This window comes from Balaenoptera musculus, chromosome 20 (genome assembly GCF_009873245.2).
Source record: "Balaenoptera musculus isolate JJ_BM4_2016_0621 chromosome 20, mBalMus1.pri.v3, whole genome shotgun sequence".
Taxonomy (NCBI): domain Eukaryota; kingdom Metazoa; phylum Chordata; class Mammalia; order Artiodactyla; family Balaenopteridae; genus Balaenoptera; species Balaenoptera musculus.
The window spans coordinates 47,697,106-47,719,362 of record NC_045804.1 but is presented as its reverse complement, the minus strand read 5'-3'; the positions used below and the strand labels follow the sequence as shown (position 1 = coordinate 47,719,362).

Genomic DNA, 22,257 nt, shown 5'->3' with positions numbered 1-22,257 from the left:
GGGTCAAAAGTAAGAGGACAAAAATTCCCTGACTGACACTTTAGGGAGACCAAATGCAACTGGCGTTCGGCCATCCCGGGTGAAAAAAAATTTTTTTAATGTGTAATTTAGATACAGTGAAGTTCACCCATCTTAATGTTCACTTCTGTTCATTTCCACAAACGCGTACAGTTGTGTAACCATCACTGTGATCAGGACAGGGAACAAACAGCTCCATCACACCAAAAACTCGCCTGGTACAACTTTGTAGTTAACGCCTCCTCCTTGCCCAGGCCCTGACTGATGGTCACTGACCTGTTTTCTCTTCTGGATGGTTTTTTAGTCAGCAGGACTAGATGGGTCTGGGTGGCCTTGAGGACAGGGTCTTGTCCAGTCAGACCTGGCTGGGAAACATCTGTTGGGTGGGATGAAGAGAGGTGACAGGATGGAGATTGGGGGGGGAAGCAGCAGGAGACCTGATGTCCAGCCCTGGTTCTGTCCCCGGTTTGCTGTGTGACCAAGTGTGAGTCACTTGCCTTCTCTTTTCTCAACTAACATTGATTGTTTACTATATATACCAGGCATTGTTCTAGGTATTTGAAATATATCTGTGAACAAAACCAAGATCTCTACCCTCATGGAACTTGCATTCTAGATGGGAGAGAGACCATCAATAATGAATATAATAAATAAGAATGTTAGGTAATATGTTAGAAAATAACAAGTGCTATTGAAAAAAATAAAAAGTAAAGCAGGGGGGACTTCCCTGGTGGTGCAGTGGTTAAGAATCTGCCTGCCAATGCAGGGACAAGGGTTCGATCCCTGGTCCAGGAAGATCCCACATGCCGCGGAGCAACTAAGCCTGTGCGCCACGACTACTGAGCCTGCGCTCTAGAGCCTGCGAGCCACAACTGCTGAGCCCGTGTGCCACAACTACTGAAGCCCGCACGCCTAGAGCCCGTGCTCCACAACAAGAGAAGCCACCGCAATGAGAAGTTCACGCACCGCAATGAAGAGTAGCCCCAGTCCACGGCAACTAGAGAAAGCCCGTGCACAGCAACAAAGACCCAAAGCAGCCAAAAATAAAATAAATAAAATAAAAAAATAAATAAGTTAAAAAAAAAAACAAAACGACAGCTCAAAAAAAAAAAAGTAGTAAAGCAAGGGAAGGAGATCAGGAATTCTGGGACAGGAAGGAGCTGGGTTTCAATTTTAAAAGGGCAGTTAGGGTGAATGATTCATTGAAAAGGTGACATTAGAGCAAAGACTCACAGGTGGTGAGGTAGGGAGTGATGCAGGTATCTACGAAAGAGGGAACAGCCTGTACAAAGTCCCTGAGGTAGAAAAGTGCCTGTGTGTGCTCGAGGAGAAGGAAGAAGGCCATGGTGGCTGGAGGGGAGTGAGTGAGGGGGAGAGGAGGAGATGATGTCAGAAGATGTAGGGCCTTGTAGGCTGTCATTGGAATTTGAGCTTTTGTTCTGGGTGAGGTGAGCCTTATGCATTAATAGGATCAGTCTGGCTTCTGTGTTGAGGATAGTGTTGGAGGGCCAACAGGGTAGTAGCAGGGAGACCGGTTAGGAGTTTGTTGCAATGATCCAGCTTCAGTCTCCCACTCCTGCTGAGATGGGCAGGATAAGCCCCATTCCTAGAACTTGGGGAATCACCGCTCTGGTCCAGGAGAGAACCGAGCCCCTGTGCGCCCCCTCCCCCAGGCGAGACACCCCTGGCCCTGGCAGCCTGCACCAACCAGCCCGAGATTGTGCAGCTGCTGATGGACAACGAGCAGACGGACATCACCTCGCAGGACTCACGGGGAAACAACATCCTCCACGCTCTGGTGACGGTGGCCGAGGACTTCAAGACGCAGAATGACTTCGTCAAGCACATGTACGACATGATCCTGCTGAAGAGCGGCAACTGGGAGCTGGAGACCACACGCAACAACGATGGCCTCACGCCGCTGCAGCTGGCCGCCAAGATGGGCAAGGCCGAGGTGGGTGAGGCCTGGGGGCAGGCGGGAGGGCGCAAGGCACGCTCCCCAGGGGCCCTTCTGAGTGGCCGACTGCACGGAGCTACGGACAGGCAGCACGTGGGCGCACCCTCTGGACTTCAGGCCCTAACATTCTGTGTTTCTGTCTCCTGCCCTGGGACCCCCTTGCCGGGGCCAGAGTGGAGGAGTCTTAAGGCTGCGGTGACTCATGCTTTGTGGCAGAGGATTCCTGCGTGGTGAGGCACCCAAGCGGAGGAGGCTGAGTGTCTGACCCTGGGGGCCTTCAGCCTCTTATGAGGACGGGAGTCCCCGAATGTCTGCTCTGGATCCAGAGCCAGTTGGCTGGTGCTCCCTGACACTGGAGAGACCCCAGCCTTTCTGTCAGGTTGAAACATTGAGCCAAGTCCCCAGCAGAGTATGTGGCTGCTCGTGGCTCTTTGTGCCCTTGTGTTGTGGCCGAGGAACTCAAGTTAACTGGGAGCTTGGTGAAGACTCAGCTGGGGTGGGCTCCCATCTCTATCTGTGGTTGGAGCCACGGCTTGGTCTGGTTTCGAGGTCAGGACTCATCATGGCAAAGCTGCCCCTGAGCGTCCACATCTTGAGCCCTGGGAGGGGACCATGGCTCCTGGGAGGCTGCAGGAGGGCACTGGGTAGGGTGGGGACTGTGGAGCCATCACAGCTGTGCCAACCTCAGGGCAACTGATGAGGGAGGTGGTGCCCCGAGGGCCTTGGGTCCCGTCCCAGTGCTCAGGGCTGGTGCCCACAAGGGACCTTTTCATGCTCTTGTGGGAGGAGGAAGGGATGCAGAACAGCTTTGACAGAGGAGGAATTGTGTGCCTGCCTCCCCCATCTCCTGCCCACCCCAAGGACACAGCTTCCTGGGGGCTTTGAGGAGAGTCAGACTGTGGTCGCAAGTCGGAACTTTCTCCAAGGACCACTGTGCCATGTGCTTGTCCCTGGGGAGGGCCCAGGGATGAAGCTTCCTGCGTGGAGCGTGGCCCCCTGACCCCTGGTTCCCTAGAGGATAATGTGTCCCTCCACCCACACCCACCACCTCTCGCCAGTCTTGGGAAGTCGCCTGCACCCTTCCTGGCCCCTTCTCTCCTTCATTCAGTGTTCTTTGGAAACTTTTCCGGCTGCTGCCCAAGTTGGCCACTGTGCTGGGAGCAGAGGGTGCAGTGATACTTGAGACACAGACCATGTCCTCGGGCTCGTGTAGCCTGGGGCGCAGAAAGGGGAGACGTGCCTTATCCCTGGGAGCTCCCTGCCTGGGCTGTAGAGACTAGGCTCCCGTGCGAGATGAGATGGGAACCCCACTGGGTCACATGAGATCAGGGCTCTGACACTGTCCTCCCCATTAGGACCCTCCTCCTGGGCCTTGGGTTGGTGCCCCAGGAAGTTCTGCCCCCATCTTATTGTACCCAGGGCTCGCTTTCGGGAACTAGTGAGCACTCCATCTTGCCTGCACTTTGGAACCACCCAGGAAGCTTTACAAGATGCAGATTCCTGAGTCCCACCTCCAGAGATCTGGATTGAGTTAGTCAGTGGTGTGGGAATTCTAAATGTTCCCCAGTGACCCTAACATGTAGCAGAGAGCAAGCTCGCTGACCTAGAGAGTGGGTCCCACGGGCCTCTCTGAAAGGCTGGTGTCATGCATCACCCCCTGACTGTCCAGAGCAGTGAGCCTCAACTGTCAGGGTCTTGACTGAGGGTGGGATGGGGAAGCTGGAGAAACTTGCAGCTGCTTCTCAAATCCAGGCCAAACAGAAATTATTTCTCGAAATTGTCAGTTCCTGGATTCTTCCCGGAACAGACTCCCCAGCTGGTGCAAGGATTTGTGAGCTGATCGTGCAGCCCTCCGAAGCGTGCAAAAGGTCTTCACGCCTCTTGTCTCTGGTATTCACAATGCCTGGTGTGACGGGCAGGTCAGCGAGCTTTGCGCCCATCCCACAGATAAAGCGGGGGCCGGGGGTCACAGTGACAGGCACTCGGCCCGACTCAATCCACCCCTGGTGGGAGCCTCTTCCCAGGCCCTGTCTGCCTTGGGCAGGCCCAGCAGTCTTCGCCCCAAGCCCTGTCCAGAGGCTGATGGTTGTTACTCTTCCGGTCCCCAGATCCTGAAGTACATCCTCAGCCGTGAGATCAAGGAGAAGCGGCTCCGGACCCTGTCTAGGAAGTTCACCGACTGGGCCTACGGGCCAGTGTCGTCCTCGCTCTACGACCTCACCAACGTGGACACCATGACCGACAACTCGGTGCTGAAAATCATCGTCTACAACACCAACATCGATGTGGGTCTCCCGGGTGGGCTGGGGAAGGTCAGGGGGTAGCAGGCTGGGCCCCAGACCAGGGAGGCCCTGGGAAGACCCCCTGCTACTAGCCAGACATGTCTGCAGCCCCCATTCCTTAGCCTTAGTGGGCGGGGCCTGGGGTGGGTGCTGGGGCCACCTGTTCCCAGCTGACCTTGTGGTGGGGGTCTCCTGGCCCCATAATCCTGGGCAGGGTTGGGGGGGTGTAGATCTTCTCCATCTTGTTTCCCCCCAACTCCTTCTATTGGTTCCATATGGTCAGGCTTAGAATCCCCTCTTCCCCCAAACCTGGTCCCAAATAAGTGTCAGGGAGTACACAGTTTGAGCAATCAGGGAGGCCTTTCTGGAGGAGGCATAGCTGGGAAGTCAGTGAGGCTGAAGGAGAAAAGAGAAGATCAGCAGCGGGAAGTTTTTGGCTCTTGGAGGAAAGTGAGGCAACACATCTTTCACATTTTACCAAGAGTTGTGCTTCCCAGAGCCTGTCTTGCCCGGGATCTCCCTGGCCCTCACAGCAGCCTGACTGGTAGGGCAGGGATTGAGATCAGTTTTACTGATGAGGAGGTTGAGGCCCAGAGAGGGTCAGGGGTTTTCCTGGGGTCACACAGTGAAGGAGGGCCCAGGAGGGGCCAGACCCCAGTCGTGGCCCTGGCCTCCCTTCTAGCCCTCCCTCCCCACCGTGCCTCAGATCCTCTTGGCAAAAACACCAAGCTCCGTGGCGTTCGGTTGCTGTCTGGGTGCGCTGGAATGGAGCCTCAGGAGCCAGAAATTCCCCTCCCAACATTTCCAGCCAAACCAGTTCATTGCCCCCTTCTGCCAGGGGCAGTGCTGACTCAGAGCTTCCTTTGAAATGAGGGCCCTCCGAAAATGGTCCCTTCCTCTCTCTCATCTCCATGGTGACTGGTGCCATTCTACCCCCAGAACCGGCACGAGATGCTGACCCTGGAGCCCCTGCACACGCTGCTGCATATGAAGTGGAAGAAGTTTGCCAAGTACATGTTCTTCCTGTCCTTCTGCTCCTATTTCTTCTACAACATCACCCTGACCTTCGTCTCTTACTACCACCCCCGGGAGAAGGAGGTAAGTGGGCCCCTTGAAGTGGGGGATGGGTAGGTCAGCATGGCAGGACCCTGGAGCCGCCCTATGTGCATGTGGGGAAACTGAGGCCCAGAGAGGCCAAGAGATGTGCGTGGGGTCCCCCAGTTCTCATGCTTCAACAGTGTCTTGGACACTGAATACGTCGCCAGCGCCTGGTTGAGCCCAGCCCCAGGTGCTCAGCCCCAGGCTGACCCCTGCTGGGGGAGGGCTGCAGAATTAGGAGCCCAGGCCCCGCGCAGGCTCCATGTCTAAATCTGGAGCTGGTTGGGTGTTTTTGCTGTGAGGGCCATGGGAGGAAATGCGGGGAGGTGGAAGTCACTTGGAGAAGCATTCCCAGCACTCTGGGTCTCGGTTCCCCATCCATTACACGAGGCACGGAGTCTTGGCTTTAACTGTGTTGTGAGGCCCTGTGAGTGTCTGGATACAGACGGAACAGATAAATGCCAAGAAGTGTGAGGGGGTTGTTAGCATGGATTGGATCGTGCTTCTCACTGCAGAATTCTGGGTTTCCACTCTGGGCGGGGGAGGCAGGAGCTGGGGGCTGCAGTTCCTTTTTGGCCCTGTACAGAGATCCGGCTTTGTGCTGACCTCTGGCCCAGCTCGAGGGTTGGGCACGTGTATGTGCATGGTCCCCCCGGAGGTGGCGCTACCCCTGCCTTCCTCACTCCCCGTCCTGCACCCATCCATTCCTCTCCCTTCCTCCCAGGCCCTGCCACACCCCTTGGCCCTCACATACAAGATGGGGTGGCTGCAGCTCTTAGGAAGGATGTTTGTGCTCATCTGGGCCATGTGCATTTCTGTGAAAGAGGTGAGTAGGTCACCAAGCCCTCCTGGACTGGCCTGTGAGGCAGGCAGGGTGACAGCAAGCTCTGCTACTACTGCTGGGAGACTTTGGGGAGGCATTTCCTTTTTAACCTTTAGATTTACATAAACAAGCCAGCTTATTCTACCTACTTTATCTATCCATTCCTCCCTCCATCCATCTGTCCATCTATCTGCCATTTATCTACACTCCCAGCCACTCAGTGTCCCATCTTCCCTGCCCCTCCATCCACCCATCCAATCACCTGCCCTCTCTCATCAACCCAGCCACTCATTCATCCATTTAAACACCCACTCATCCTTACCCACTGTCCTTCCATCCTTCATCCAACCGTCTTTCCATCTGTTTGTCAGTCGATCTACCCGTTCATCCATCCAACCGACGAATCAGCAGGTATATTCTGAACACCTTCAATGTGGGGCTCTGGAGGAGATGACAAGGATGGAGGGAATCTGCCCTCTTTGAGTTCATAGTCTGGTAGGGATTTCAGATGGACACAAATAGCTAGACTTTAACATAGACTGTGAAAAGACCTGATGCTGGGCTCAGACCCGTGCTCAGAAGAAGAGAGATGACTTTTATTGGTGGGGGGGGAGGGGGGCCAGGAAGGCTTGAAGGCAGAGATGGCACTTACTCTGGTAGGGGAGGGTTGGCATGAGGACACTGGGGAGAAGGTATTACAGGACAGGTGTGGGGAACAGCATGAACAAAGGCTCAGAGGCTGGAAAGCTAGGCCATATTTGGGGAATGGCAGGTAACTGTATGGTTGTGCTGCTTTGTGGGTTCTGGGGTGATTACGGGGGTGAGAGTAAGAGACGTGAGAAGATCAGGGGGAGCACCCACTCTTACCCTGGGGTTGCCTCTGTCCCCCAGGCACAAGTCCCCTTCCATATCCCTCACCTGGGCTCTGGCTGGGCCTTCACATACTTCCCTGTTCCTGAGTCTCAGTCCTGGGGAAACGCCCCCCTTCCCCAGATCCTCCAGCGAGGTGCATGAAGAGGGGGCAGCTTTTCTTTCCTTTCTGGCCTCAGGGCATCGCGATCTTCCTGCTGAGACCCTCAGATCTGCAGTCCATCCTCTCGGATGCCTGGTTTCACTTTGTCTTGTAAGTAGGTCTGTCCCCTTGGTCACCACCTCACAGGCAAGGCTAAAGTCCTGTATGATGGCTGCTGTGTCCCTCTGCAATAGCCACCCTACCGTGTCACCCTGTCCCTGTCATTTTGCCAAGTCACATGGCCAGGGACCTCCTCTCTCCTTTCTGGTAAGAGAGGCACATAGATGCCCATGGAGAGGACCAGAAAACGCTGGGACAGTGCCCACCATCCGGTTGCAGGGATAGCTGACTTCACCCTGCCACAGAGCCCTGGGCGGCAGCCAGCACAGAGAAGGCGTGTTTATTTTTTATGAAGGGACATTCCAGGCCAGTTCCTCCTGGCTGTTGTTTTGGACCCTGGCAGGTCAGGGCTGGAACAGTACTTGAGAAATCATCGAGTCTCATCTTTAGGCATGAAAACCGAGGCTCAGAGCAGGGAAGTGAGTCACGTAGAGTCAGGCGGAGCTTCAGTCATGAAGCTCAAGCCAGCCCAGTTTCCCAGACAGCCTCATCCCAAGCTTGTGCAGGGTTGACTACTGTAGGCTCTAGCCAGAAAGCTCAGCTCAGCAGCCTCTCTGAATGAGGTCATGTGAAGAGGATTACGTAACCCCTGTCTCTAAATAAAAGGAGGATTATGTAACCCCTGTCATGTGCAGAGGATTACGTAACCCCTGTCTCTAAATAAATAATGGAAAAGGATCTGCAGCTTGGGATGAAGAATGTTAGGCTCCATGGCTCTGTAGACCCCACCAAAGGCCCTCTTCTGAGCATTTGAGCATTTGGGAGGCTGGGTCTATAAAACCTTGAATCTTGGCCTGATGTTTCCAAATACCTATTAACAGCTTTATTAAGTATGTACCTGCCTTCCAGAAGCATGAGCTAAGTTCTTCATCTCTTTGGGCAGTATCAGGGGCCCCCTGATACTGCAGTGAATGAATAGGCCAGGTGCAGCACTGCCCAGGGTGCAAGTCACGTATGAGTCTGTCAGCCTGGAGAAACTGTGACGATTCCAGAGAAAAAATCCATTTGTACAGCCACTGGCTTTGGCAAAGACAGAAAGCACCAGTGCCATGTCCTGCTCTTCTGCTTCTTCCTTGTTTTCTCAGTGTAGAGGAACGTGTAAACATGCTTCCTCACTTCAGTCCCAAATGCCCTGCTCACCCGAACGTTTGCTTTTCACTGCACAAGAAAATCAAAGTTGCCTGTGTCCTAACTTTAACTAGTTAGATATTTTGTAATTGTGGAGACTACCTGATGTTATAAGCAAGAGAGGGTTTCTATCCAGATGTCTGCATAACTGATGGTGTTACACACTGTTTAGGAGTAGATTTTGATCTTGTATGTTTGGTACATATTGTACTTTAAACATTTCAAATTGTGGTATAATACACGTAACACAAAAGTTAAACCATCTTAACCATTTTAAGTGTACAGTTCAGTACTGTTAAGTACATTCGCATTGTTGCGCAATCTCCTTTTAGCAAACCTATTATATAGCATGTATTGTAGTTTTTTTAAGGATTTTTCAAAATAGGTTATGGGGGACTTTTGTTATGATTGACTTTTGAGTATAGATGTCAGCTTTTGTCATTTTGGTTAAAAATGCAATCATTCACCACATCCTCAGTCTACCCCAGTGTACCCCAACCTATGTAGGGGTCAGAAATCACATGGGTGATTTAAAAACCATACAGCCTCCTGGGCAGCACCCTGGGCCTTCTGAACCAGAATCTCCTGGGCCCTGGGGATCTGTATCTTTAAAAAGTCCTTGTCAACTGCAACCAGCGCTGACTTGCATCTAGCGATGCAGTCTGCAAGGCTGGATTTTAGACGTGGTCCAGCAGATCTGGGGCAGCCTTATCTGTCTCTTCAGCACCAGCCACCAGGGTAACCATTCAGGATTTAAGGGAGGTTGGAGGATTTGGACATCTTTGCCCTGATGCCAAGAAGTAAGTAAGGCCCTTGTCTCCTGTGTCTCCTGAACAGTTTTGTCCAAGCTGTGCTTGTGATACTGTCTGTCTTCTTGTACTTGCTTACCTACAAAGAGTACCTCGCCTGCCTCGTGCTGGCCATGGCCCTGGGCTGGGCGAACATGCTCTACTACACGCGGGGGTTCCAGTCCATGGGCATGTACAGCGTCATGATCCAGAAGGTGTGTTGGGGCTGCCGAACGTCAGAGATGGGCAGGGAGGGCCTTCCGAGAAGACCCATTTTTCAGATGGGGAAATTGAGGTCTGGAGAGGAAAAGAGACTTGCCCAAGAGACAGGCCACTGTTCTTTCTCCCAAATACCGTGGTCTCCCTTTGCCTTTGGTCAGGCTCTCTAGGAGGGAAAATATGTATATATAATATGTTACATATATACACGTAGATATGTTTATTATATATGTTTACCATATAAAGGATGTGCAGCACACACGTTACAGACAACAATAAAATATACAATGCCTTTTGTTGTAAATTCCACATGGCTAGTTGAGTCTCACCGAATAATTTGTTGATTTTGGTTGAACTCATATCTGTTTGCCAACCTATGGTTGCAATTGACAAGTGAGTGTTGTGCCAGCATAAATGCTGATATTTTCCTCTGCTTTAAGGAGTAAGATGAAAGGGAAACAATGAAGACTTGTGTTGAAACTGCATTTGTTTGTCAGTGATGCTGAGCCATTTATGTGCTGAATCGGATAATCGTTTTCAAATACTAGAAGAATATTTCATCAATGTTTTTGTGCTATTCCCGCTATAACAGCTACAGATAGGACACATGTTTAAAGTTTAATCTGCCTTAACATTTTGTCCATCGTTGTCTTAAGTCTAGATCTAGATGATCAACAATCTCTGATTTGTAGCTTTTACCAATCTCCATGGTGTAAATAGTCCCACCATGGCTGACTTCCAGCTACCAATGCGATGTCACTGAATACAGAATTGGGAAGGGATGCACAGTAATGCACCATTATATAGTGTTTCCACCATATGGTTACGATAGAAATAAATAGCCTTAAAAGCCTAGATAATTATAAAATGTAGTAAAGTCACTCGGAAGTGATGAGTTTTGAACATTTATTATCTTTGTTTCTAATGCAATTTATTTAGTTACAAGTTTACACAATTTAATTCTTAGTCATGGCTGTGTTTAACAACGAGCTCAGAAAATTCATGAAAGTGAGACAATCAGCTCTTGTGAGCTGGTGCGAGCTCGGCCCAGCACACTGCGGCCCCCAGGAAGTGTGAGGATTCCAGATGTGAGTTTCTATGAGGAAAGGTGCTCATGTGCAGCCTGAATCAGCAGGGACAGAAACAGACTGTGTTCTAGGAGGGAGGAGGGCGGAGAGCAGGAACAGAAGAGAAGTCTTTCTGGAGGAGGTGGGCCCAGCGCTGAGCTGTGGAGACAGCGTCAGGAGGACCTGGTGAGGGTCACAGAAGAGTGGCCCGAGTGAGGACATGGTTAGAGTGCGAACCCGGGAGAGGGTGGGAAGCAGTCAGGAAATCAATGTATAATGAATATGTGCTCAAACCGTACCCTTGAATTGCGTTTCTTTCTTTGTAGGTCATTTTGCATGATGTTCTGAAGTTCTTGTTTGTATATATCGTGTTCTTACTTGGATTTGGAGTAGGTAATTGATTTATAAATAATAGTAACTCCCTCATTTGTAAAACACTTTATACAGATGTCAGCATGGCAAAGCACACAGGAGCCTCAGCAACAATTACATCGGCCACCAGTGGAACACTTTCCGTGGTTAGCATTTCCCAACCATTATCTCTTTACTTCTCGTGACATCTTGACCAAGGGGGGGTCATCATCATCCCTGACCATGAGGGCACTGAGGCTTAGAGACTCCAGGATTTGAACTGGTTGCTTTTATCCAACCACCCTGTGTGGTATGCCTCCCACCTTTACATCCATCATTATATGCGGCTCTCACAGCCTCAGATAGGCTTGGCAGGTTTTCGGCCCCATTTTACAAATGGAGAAGCTAAAGTCTGCAGAAATTTGATTGATGGTCTTTGAAAAATAGGAGTAGAGTAATGCATTGAGATAACCTCCTTTGGCCCTCCCCATCACATTACTGTCATAGTTTGCTGCAGATATATCTGTGAGAGCCTCTGGTCTGCTGGGACCAGGGATGGGAAACCCCTCTTGAAAACCTCTCCATTTACACCTAGAGACTGTCATACAGAGTGGAGTAAGTCAGAAAGAGAAAAACAAATATCGTTTATTAATGCATATATGTGGAATCTGAAGAAATCGGTATAGATGATCTTATTTACAAAGCAGAAATAGAGACAGATGTAGAGAACAAATGTGTGGCTACCAAGGAAAGGCGAGGTGGGATGAATTGGGAGATTGGGATTATTATTGATACTATGTATACATTATTGATACTATGTATAAAATAGATAACTAATGAGAACCTACTGTATAGCAGAGGGAACTCTACTCAGTGCTCTGTGGTGACTTAAATGACAAGGAAATCCAGAAAAGAGGGGATGTGTGTATACATATAGCTGATTCACTTTGCTGTACAGTATAAACTAACACAATATTGTAAAGCAACTGTACTCCGATTAAAAAAGAAAACACCTCTCCATTTACAACAGAGGGAACAGCATAACCTGATTTTATTTCTAACCTCTGCATAAAGAGATATTTTATTTTCCCAAACCAGTTTTTTTCCCCCTAGTTATCATTGGCATTTGAAGTTAGGCAACTGTTCCCATCTGTCTGGTACCTTTTCTGGGTCACAGTTTGCTTATTTATTTGGTCCTTCACTTGTTTGTTTATTCATCTATCCATTTCCTCCCTGATTAATTTGATCATTCATTCATTCATCCATCCGTCCATTCATTCAGTAATGAGCCACTGCTGTAGTGCGTTGGGAAGAAGAGAAGAAGAGTCCCAGGCCTTGACCAGAGGTCTTGCCACAGAGCATTAGGAAGAGACTCAGGACTTCCCAGTCTTGGGGGAGACAACCCAAGCTACAGGAGGTTGGGAGCTCAAAGCCTGGTTGAGGAGCCAGAGACACACAGATTATAGATTGTAATTATCAACTGTGCAAGCCCGTGATAGATCAAGGGCTGAAGGGTGGGGTAGAGAGAAGAGTTTGGGCTTTGTTAGGCAGAAAGGGCTTTCTGCCCTTTCTGTCAAGGCAGAGCACCAGCCTGATGAAACTTCTGGGGGAGCTGAGGCTGGAGATGTAATTTAAATAGCCAGAGAGAAGGAGGCAGCAGGCCTGCAGTCTGTGTGTGTGGGCATAGGTGTACATGCAGGCATGCACGAGTTTATTGGGTAATTAACCAGACAGAGAGGCTGCAGAGAACACCCTGTTATGTCTTCCCAGCCCTGGCCTCGCTGATCGAGAAGTGTTCCAAGGACATTGAGGACAGCAACTCCTTTGGCAGCTTCAGCGACACGGTGCTGGAACTCTTCAAGCTCACCATAGGCCTGGGTGACCTGAACATCCAGAAGAACTCCAAGTACCCCATCCTCTTCCTGTTCCTGCTCATCACCTATGTCACCCTCACCTTCGTCCTCCTCCTCAATATGCTCATTGCCCTGATGGGGGAGACTGTGGAGAACGTCTCCAAGGAGAGTGAGCGCATCTGGCGCCTACAGGTGACCTTGGCAGAGTCTTTCTATGGGAGCCCTCACGGGGACTCAGTTCAGCACATGGCACCAGTGGACCTGGGGTGGGGCCTGGAAATCTGCATAAGCTCCCTGTGCTTGGCCAGGCTTGAGGAAGCTAGGTTTCTGGGGTATGAGGTCTAGGGAGTGTGGCTGGACGACAGCATGTGTGAGAGGAACTCAGGCTTATGGGTGTGCTCTGCTCAGAGTCAATGGTGTGATCTGTGGATGTTGAAGCGTGGCCTTAGGTTGCATTAAGAGGAGTAGGTATAGGACAATGTCCTTAGGTATGGGACAATGGAGGTGACAATTCTGCTCTCCTCCAATACTCCTCACATGCTATGGGCCTTACGCACTGAGGACACTAACCCACAGGATGACCCAGAGGCATGTTACACTTCTTACATAAATGGTGTAAGAAGAGCGCGACAGCTCCTTCAGATATCTGCAGAGCTACTTGTGAAAGGGGGAGCAGCTTCCTTCTCTGGTCCAAGAGGCAGAAATGAGGTACATGGGGCAACAACAGGGAGAAAAGCTTTGATTTGACACAAGGAAGTTACGAATGCTTAGGGCCTTCTTAATTGGATTGTTGCTAATATTCAGGAGAGGTTGGACAAATTATTGCCGGGAAAATTGCCGAGGGGACTCTAAGCCTGACATGGGGCTGGGACCGCATGATGTCCTCCTGGACACTCCCTTCCTGGTGGGATCCCAGGATCCTAACATTTTCAGTTAGGCAGCTCTGGACTACCAGAAACATTGTTTATGTGATGTTTAAAACAATTTGAACGCCTTTCCCAAACTTACTGGGTGTTCATTTTTGAATTCTGTAGGTTAGCCAGATCCTCAGGATCTATGCATTAAGCATTCCATGCAGGTGGAGTGGGCTGTTTGGTGGTGTGTGCACGTGTGTATATGTGTGTGTGTGCACGCGTGTGGGCGCATCCACGCTCACACGGAGCCGTGCTCCTGGGCTGGCTCCTGAGAGATGCACTTAGGCTCGTTTATGTCCCCAGAGAGCCAGGACGATCTTGGAGTTCGAGAAAATGTTACCAGAATGGCTGAGGAGCAGATTCCGGATGGGAGAGCTGTGTAAAGTGGCAGAGCAAGATTTCCGACTGTGTTTGCGGTAACAAAGGGAGAAGGGCCCTTTGGTGATGCTTTTTGGGTGGGTGAAGAGAGATGAGTTGGTGAATGTTAGCGAAATGGTGCTGCCGTTCGCTTGCCGGACCACGGCACGGTCTGTTCTGCCTCCTCAGAAGATGGAATTTGCTCTTTCGGGGTCCCTGGCCCTGGGATAGACTTTCTAAGCCTCAGAAGGGAGAAGGAGGAGACTCTGCCCTGTTGGAGGTGACTCCATGGCCTCCCCCTGCCCAGTGTCTGCCTTAGAAGAGATTTGCCAGCCTGGCACTCTTTGTCCTTCTGAGAGGCACATTCTGTCACAGGCAAATGGAAAGTGAGACAGCTACTTTTGACAGATGTCAAGCTTTTTGATTTTTAAAAAAGTACTTGAACGTGCCCTGACCATCTTTTCTGATAGGTCTACCTCTTCCTACCCCCTGTCTGACTGCCTGACCCTGCAGACTACCTTCTTGGAGTATAATTGTACCTTGACCTACTTCTCTGGCTGAAACCCCTCCCCGCCCCACTCTGCCCCAGGAACCATCATTTCAACTATAATAGTTACCCTAATAAATATGTCTAATTTTGACACCCTCACTCTAGAGATGTTCTGTGAATGTGAACTTCAGCCAAACTATCGTCTCCAGTTACAATCCAGCACCTTAGACACTGCCCACTCTTTTGGGTTCTGAACCCTGACCTTCTTCTCTTTTTATAAAAAAATTTTTGGCCACATCCCGCAGCATGTGGGACCTTAGTTCTCCAACCAGGGATCAAACTCCTGCATTGGGAGGAGGAGTCTTAACCATTGGACTGCCAGGCAAGTCCCCTAACCATCTTCTCTTAGTGCAACCTTAACCCTAGCTGGACTTCACGCCCTCACATCTTCTCAGCCCGAGCCTGCCCCACTCTCCTTCCTTCCCTCCTTCTCCGTGGGCTGCCTCCCCCGAGTCAGGCACAGCCCCTGCTGGCTGAAGATGTCCCCTTTACACCTCTCTGAGCTTCTGGGTCCCACACCCTGGGAGGAGACTGATCCTGGAGGCCTGGGAAAATGGGGATTTGGGCAGGTTTCAAGCCTTAACAACACTGATGTGACCACATGGGGCAGGAGTGCTCCTGATCCCTGTGGAGGACACCCCAAACGCTGTGCTGCTTGTTTGCATTTGATGAGGTGCACCTGGGGAGTAGTGCGAATGATTATCACACCCGCAGGATCAACGAGGTGAAGTGGACTGAATGGAAAACTCACGTCTCCTTCCTCAACGAAGATCCGGGGCCCGGGAGACGGACAGGTACCGCTGCTGTCAGGAAGCGTGACACCCACTCCTTTCTGACCACGTGACCCCAGGCACACCAAGTCGGAGGGCCATGATTTTCCCCATCTGTAAAATGGGAGGGTTGAATTAATTCCTTCCAGCTCTACCGTTTTCTAACCTGAGCTGGAATAACTTCTAAGGCAGGTGGTGGACTGAGACCTGGAGGTACAACTTGCAGAATGCTGTTTCTGTAAAATAGTGTTTTTTGTTTTTTGTTTTTTTAAAGCAGATTTCAACTAAACCTAAGATTCTTCCAGGAGCAACAGCAAAACTACCCTCAATGCATTTGACGAAATGGATGAAGTTCCGGAAACTTCAGTGTAGAAGCAGAACCCAGAGCTCGTGTGCATGTGGGCCGTCTGAGGCTGGAGGCTGGGTCCTGGGCTTGGTGCTGCGGGCTTTGCGGAGTGACGGAGCCTGGCTCCACCTGCAGAGACGAGGAAAGCACCCTCATGCTGGACGGGTGGCTGAACCGAGGGGCAGTTGTCAGTTTGAGTGGGAAGCACCCTGGACTTTGTTATTCGGCAAAGAGTTTGTATAAACCCACGGCCAGCAGTTCTGAGCCTGGGAGTCCCAGGAGTCCCTGAATCCTGGGTGAAGTCTCTGCGTTCACCAACTGCAGGTCGATTTGGCTGGGAGAGAGGGTGGCAGGGCAGGGGCGGGGGCCCGAGGAGCAGGGAGAGGAGACTTCTGCCAAGGTCCCCAGCCCCAGCCTGCGCATTCTACCATCTCCCTTATTGTAACTGGGTCTCCTGAATTTAAGGGACTCTTGATCCATCCCAGAATGTGCAGGGGACTGAGCTAAGCCGGGTATCCTGGGACTGGAGGAGAATGAGCTTCTGGAGCCTTCAGGGAGAAGGAAAACACCCTTGGAATGAGTGGCCTTTGTACTCAAGGCTCAAACTGTCTCCAGCTGAGAGGTTTCTAGTAGCATAATTAACACAGGGTTTTTCTTTTCAATAGAGAAAGGCTTTTTCAGTTTTAAATGAAAATGACTTCAAATGAAATATGTGATTTTAAAACTGAGAAATAGATTTTAGGATTCGGGGCTGGAGGTAAGTATTATATACTTGGCCTCGGGGTGGCCAGAGCAAGGACAAAAAGCTTTTCTTTATGCACATAAAATTCCACAAGAGACACGCCAGGCAGGGTCTACAATCTGGGTGAAAGATCTTGGCTGTTTTCCTTGTCCCAGCCCTGCAACAGTGCATGCCTCTAAGTTGGGATCATGGCTTCGACTGAAACAGAAATAGCAGCTGCTCTATTTATATGGTCTTGAATCTCAGAGGTTACTCTTATACATCAGTATTTCTCACTGGAGGAATTTAACAAAATACCTGAAATGCTCTGGTATTAAATACTTTTGTTAGCTGTGAATTTTGAAGTGGAGGAGAAGGCATTTGAGAAAGGAGCGCTTGCCAAGATGTGCAGCTTATTTTTAGATTCTCATCCTCTGATTTTTCTCCCCCCTGAAATCACACAGAGTCACTTTGGGGATAGAGGTGAAGTGGAGATAGTAGAAATGTTCCAGGTTACTGGAACCTAAAGAACGATAAAACCCACTCAGCCTCAGGTATCTGGTAAAAGATTCATGTGGGAATTTTTGAGGTGGAATTATAATGCTATTAACCATGAATTTTAATTTTAAGTGGCACAAAAATCATTCAGCTTTTAGATAACTTGGCTATTGGCTAGTTAATCTGACTTGAGGCAAACTAAGGAGTACAGGCCAAGCAGTCCACTCTCGGCCTTTTTCTCTGCTCTGGGCTGCTCTGTGCACCAGCTTACCTGGGTGGGTAGAAACTTGGCCCTCGTGCCCCTGATGAGCTGGGTCAGGGAGAGATGCCATGAGGGGAGGATGTAGCCTTAGAGCCGTACAATCTGCAGCAGCCCCTGTGCTCTCGGATGACCCAGGGAGCCAACCAGTGCTCTAAGCTGTAGTGGTCAGGCCAAGCTCAAGTGTGAGCAGGGGAGGAAGGGGCTAGGCATGTTCCCCAGAGAAGGGAAGATGTGGGGAGATTGTCCCAGAGGCAGGAGGAGCAGATGTGTTCCAGATGGGCAGAGCTAGTGCCAAAAGTTGGAAATTTCAGGGAAAAAAATTTAGTTCAATTCAGTCCAGCAACTGCTCCAGATATTGGGGATATTTAAGCAGAAGCTGGTTGAGCATTTATTAAGGATATTGTTAAAGATCACAATCAAATGAACTTGAAGGTCCTTTTAGCCTGGAGATTAGCATCCTGTATCTGGAATTACCGGCTTGCATTTATCCTGAACAGATGTCCTGGTCTGAAGGGCAGCCGTTTGGATCCATGGCACCATGCTCTACACCATGCAGCTGGGAATTCAGATATGTTTTGATTTGGATATGAATGGATAAAGCCGTATGGTTCTCCATTTCCCACTTGAACGAAAGCTGGGAGGTTAGACAGACAGAAATCAATAACTGGATCTTTGCCTTCTTACATGTATGGAGACCTGTCTGTGGATCTGGATGGAATTTGTTGGCAGGACCATCTTCTGTACTGAATCTTCTTCCTGCCAGTGGCATCCCCCAAAGGTTTTCAGCCTAGATGGTCTCAGCCTAGGTAGGTTTACCAAGGAAAGCAATGAGTCAAAGAGCATTGGCTTAAAAGGACCAGTTCTCTTATTTTACACCTGGAGACTAAAGCTCCAAAAGGAAAGTGGACTTGTTCAAAGTCATGCAGGAGGTCGTATCAGAGCTGTTGAAGCTGGAGTGTTCTGATTCTGGACCACAGGTATCCCCCTGCACGATTTTTTTTTAGCACAGTTATTCGGTAAATTTGAGTCTGCCTTTGTGGTTGACGTATGTGGGGGGACTAGAGCTTTTTGCTCAGAAGATTCATGCTGGCTGTCTGCACTGTCCCTGTGATCCCCATGATGGGTTTAAAATTCAAGTGTGGGCATACAGGTGTGTACAAAACCACACACCATGCCACACTGAATCCACAGGTGTATCAGGACGTCTTAAATGATTCACATTTCAGTAATTTAAGGGGAAGGCATTTTCCAGGGATGGAATCTCCCACGCTCAGATAACAGTTTTGGCTGGAAATTTTCCTTTAACTAAACTCTGCCTCAGGAAGAATCCATTATTTTAGAAATTATGTGATATATCTGTTTGGAATAAAAATGGTGCTTACCTTTCTCCTTGCCGGGGTGGGAGAAGGAGTTCAAGGCTGTACTGTGAAGTCATTATGCTCGTAGAGGGCTCCTGCCCTGGAGCCCAGTGTTACTGACCTTCTTTTCCTTCCACAAGGCCTGGTGAGCTAAGTCCTTTTGCTCTGGGTAGGGCCCCGGTAGATGGGCCGTCATCTGGGCCTGTAAGCCATACTTGATCTCTGCATTGATTTATATGTTTTTACTGTGATCTTGGTCCCAAACACAGAATTGTCACCTTGTTCTCATGGAATGTGCCTGATCCTTGCAAATTCCTTTTACATCTTGTTTTTAGTGTCGTGTGTGTGTGAAACTCTATGTTCAAGAAAGAAGTCATAAATGGAGTAAGAACATTTTAGTGCCATTGAAGAAATGCTTTTATGATTTCTAATAAATATTTATTTTGCCTTGTTATGATCATGTTTTATCCTTGTCTTAGGTGTGCCGCTATGAAGACTGACTAGAAATCGTAGGGTGTCGCTTAACATGAGTGGATAAAGGGAAGGCCACTTTTCGGACCTAAAATATTATTATTGGTCCCAGCTCAGCACACTAAGACATGCCACCTTTGTGCAGCGTTTACATCTCAAAGTATATCACGTCCAGTACCCCATTTTAACCACTCAATAACTCTGGAAGTAATTTGAGTAAAAGGAGACCTAGAGATTTTAAGTGACATGCCCAAGGGATCACAGCCTGAAAACCTTATAGGTTCAGGTGATATGACCCCAAGCAGGGGGTCCATCCATAGAAATCCCTCCTGTCTACCTCACAGGGCCTTTATTTATAAGGAAGCAATAAGGGAATGGACAGGAAAGAGCTGATATTATTACTATCATTATTGCCCAACATATATGTATGTGCAGTTTTTCATTCTTTTGAGTTATTTTGAAAGAATGGCAGTTCTCAGCTTGAATGCCAAGATGCTGCTGTGTCTTGAGGGGTTGCAGAACTTGCAAACAATTTATTAATAAGTGATGTGCTGCATTTGGTCAATTACTTAATCCAAACGATTCCCAGAATAACACCCTTCACTGGGATATGTCTTCTCCAGTGGCTAGGAAATGGGAATTGTACATAATTCACATCCTAGCTCAAACAGGTTTCAGTCTATAATCTAGGAATGTGCCATCCACGGAAACATTCCGGGTAGACTGCTAGAAAAAGGGTGGAAGCCCCTGTTGTGGGATATATTCTGGGTGTGGGATGCCTAGGTCAATGAGGATAAACAGTTTTATGACTTTTTTTTTTAAATTAATTAATTAATTAATTTATTTATTTATGGCTGTGTTGGGTCTTCGTTTCTGTGCGAGGGCTTTCTCTAGTTGCGGCGAGCGGGGGCCACTCTTCATCGCGGTGTGCGGGCCTCTCACGATCGCGGCCTCTCTTGTTGCGGAGCACAGGCTCCAGACGCGCAGGCTCAGTCGTTGTGGCTCACAGGCCCAGCTGCTCCGTGGCATGTGGGATCTTCCCAGACCAGGGCTCGAACCCGTGTCCCCTGCGTTGGCAGGCAGACTCTCAACCACTGTGCCACCAGGGAAGCCCCGCCCTATGACTTTTGATACTGTGAAAAATTATCTTCCAAGAGGTATTTCGCAATTTTTTCAGCCTTTGAGATTGTATGATTCCCTATTTATAAAGTGCTTTCATTCATATTGGTTATCTTAATCCACTGTTTTGTAGGTGGCTTGTTTAATCTTTATTTTTTTATTTATTATTTTTGGCTGCATTGGGTCTTCGTTGCTGCACGTGGGCTTTCACTAGTTGCGGCGAGCGGGGGCTACTCTTCGTTGTGGTGTGCGGGCTTCTCACTGTGGTGGTTTCTCTTGTTGCAGAGCATGGGCTCTAGGCACGCGGGTTTCAGTAGTTGTGGCACACAGGCTCAGTAGTTGTGGCTCACGGGTTCTAGAGCGCAGGCTCAGTAGTTGTGGTGCACGGGCTTAGTTGCTCCGTGGCATGTGGGATCTTCCCGGACCAGGGCTTGAACCCGTGTCCCCTGCATTGGCAGGCGGATTCTTAACCACTGTGCCACCAGGGAAGTCCCTGTAGACGGTTTGATGAGTATTCTATCTCCATTCAATAGGTGGGGAAATTGAGACTTGGAGAGAGATGGAATGACAGGTAAAGGTCACAGTGCTTTTTCCTGGGCCAAGGATCCAGGTTCTCTGAGGTGTACTGGTACGCACTAGTCCAGTAGTATCAATGAGCTCATATAACAGAGTGGTTTAGCCTAGCCTGAGTCACATTTAAGAATAAGTGTCATCCAGGTAAAGGGAGTGTGGTGGTGGGATAGGGTTTCAATAAGAGGGAACAACATGGGCAAAGACCATGTTGTAGTAGGGAGCTTGGTGCATTTGAGGATGGAGAAGTCTTTGTGGCCAAATTGCTGGGAAAAAGGGCTGCAGAGGTAGGCAGAGGCTAGAGCACACAGGACTCGTCCAGCTGTGGGGAGGCTTTGAGATTTCCTATCAAGGGTGAGGGGAAACCACCAAAAGCTTTCACACAATGGGATTATTGAATTTCCTTTTTTCCCCCATAGGGTTGCAGGCTTAAAAGGGTGTAATTTTCCATCCGCCATCATTTGGCCTATAGTGACAGTCTGAAGAGTGTGGAATGGAGTAAATTCTACCTGGGAGTGATGGGGATACTCAGGAAGTGACTGGGAAAGAAGGCAAGAAGGCAAAGAGAAGGCAGAGACATTGATGGACTTTGAAGACATTTCAGTAGAGAAGGAATGGTTGAGCACACTCATTTACTCGACTGAACTTTATCAGGCATTTATTAGATTACAGGTGCTGAAAAAGACACTGGTAATGTCCCCAAGTTTGGATGGAAGCAGAGAGGGTCAAAGGGGCAAGCCAAGAAAGGCTTTATAGATGAAATGAGAGTCGAGTTGCATTTGGAAGAAAAAAATAGGAATTTGCTGACGTGAGGTCTGGTGGGGGGAGGGGCAGGGATGGAGGAAGGGAAGGGAAGGGAGAAAATTCTAGGTGGAAAGGCCAGTCTGTGTGAAGACATGCAGGAATAAAACAACACAAAGCCGCCTGGAACAGAGAGGACCTGAAGGCAGATGAGTCTAGAGAGGTTGTGGGGAGGGAAGGGCAGATCAAAAAGGGCCTTTTATGTTAGGAATTTCACTAGGCACAGTGCTAAGTACTTATCTGCATTAGCCCACTTAATCCTCACAATAATCCCATGAGAGGGACACTATTATTATGATTATTCCCATTTTATAAATGGGAAAAATGAGTCTGCAGACTGTTAGAAATAATCAAAATAAAACTGAAAGTGGCTAAAGCCACACAGCAATATGTTATAGTTATAGATTTTAAAAAATCACATCTAACTAACTCTAAAGATATAAATATTGAGTCAGAGAGAATGAGACTTGACAGAAATAATCAGTACAAAAACTGAAATCGCAGTGGCCTCAGTTGCACATTGTAAATTTTGTAACTAACTAAAATTTGATGGGAGAATAAAGTATTTTTGCCAAAATATACGTATGGAAAAAAACTGACCTAGAAAAATTGAACTTAGAGCACAAAGGAACATTCTATGTTCTATGGGAGAAGGAAGCTTGGTAAAACTTGTTATATACAAAAGGTGATTGATAAATCAAATCTTTACTAAAGAATTCAGAAGGAAGAGAGTTTATTCCAATGAAAATAATTTTGGTAAAGTGCAAAAATAAATGCTGAAAATTTAGAAACAGTTTAACTGTG

General features: G+C 49.0%; 1 protein-coding gene and 1 long non-coding RNA gene across 25 annotated transcripts in view; one reads left to right on the top strand and one right to left on the bottom strand.

Annotated features, from left to right (window-relative positions):
- The window catches only part of TRPV3 (transient receptor potential cation channel subfamily V member 3), a 29,860-nt gene extending 12,251 nt beyond the window's left edge, over window positions 1-17,609 (top strand). For 3 of the 24 annotated variants that reach the window (XM_036835588.1, XM_036835587.1, XM_036835603.1), the window contains 11 exons: window positions 1,692-1,972; window positions 4,084-4,260; window positions 5,197-5,355; window positions 6,080-6,181; window positions 6,550-6,589; window positions 7,172-7,301; window positions 9,276-9,441; window positions 10,839-10,905; window positions 12,634-12,908; window positions 13,916-14,046; window positions 15,252-15,421. In XM_036835588.1, the coding sequence (XP_036691483.1) occupies window positions 1,692-1,972; window positions 4,084-4,260; window positions 5,197-5,355; window positions 6,080-6,181; window positions 6,550-6,589; window positions 7,172-7,301; window positions 9,276-9,441; window positions 10,839-10,905; window positions 12,634-12,908; window positions 13,916-14,046; window positions 15,252-15,381 (1,658 nt within the window). In that variant the 3' untranslated portion in view covers window positions 15,382-15,421. Of the gene's footprint in view, window positions 1-1,691; window positions 1,973-4,083; window positions 4,261-5,196; window positions 5,356-6,079; window positions 6,182-6,549; window positions 6,590-7,171; window positions 7,302-9,162; window positions 9,177-9,275; window positions 9,442-10,838; window positions 10,906-10,959; window positions 11,031-12,145; window positions 12,333-12,593; window positions 12,909-13,915; window positions 14,047-15,251; window positions 15,422-15,581 lie in introns of those variants that run through there. The other 21 variants (XM_036835594.1, XM_036835593.1, XM_036835595.1 and 18 more) reach the window with 21 other exon arrangements.
- On the bottom strand, window positions 9,455-17,697 carry LOC118886212. Its single transcript, XR_005017686.1, has 3 exons — window positions 17,609-17,697; window positions 15,289-15,421; window positions 9,455-9,611 (listed from the first exon to the last, which is right to left on the bottom strand). It is a non-coding gene; the product is annotated as an uncharacterized LOC118886212 (long non-coding RNA).
- Between the last annotated feature and the right edge of the window lie 4,560 nt (window positions 17,698-22,257).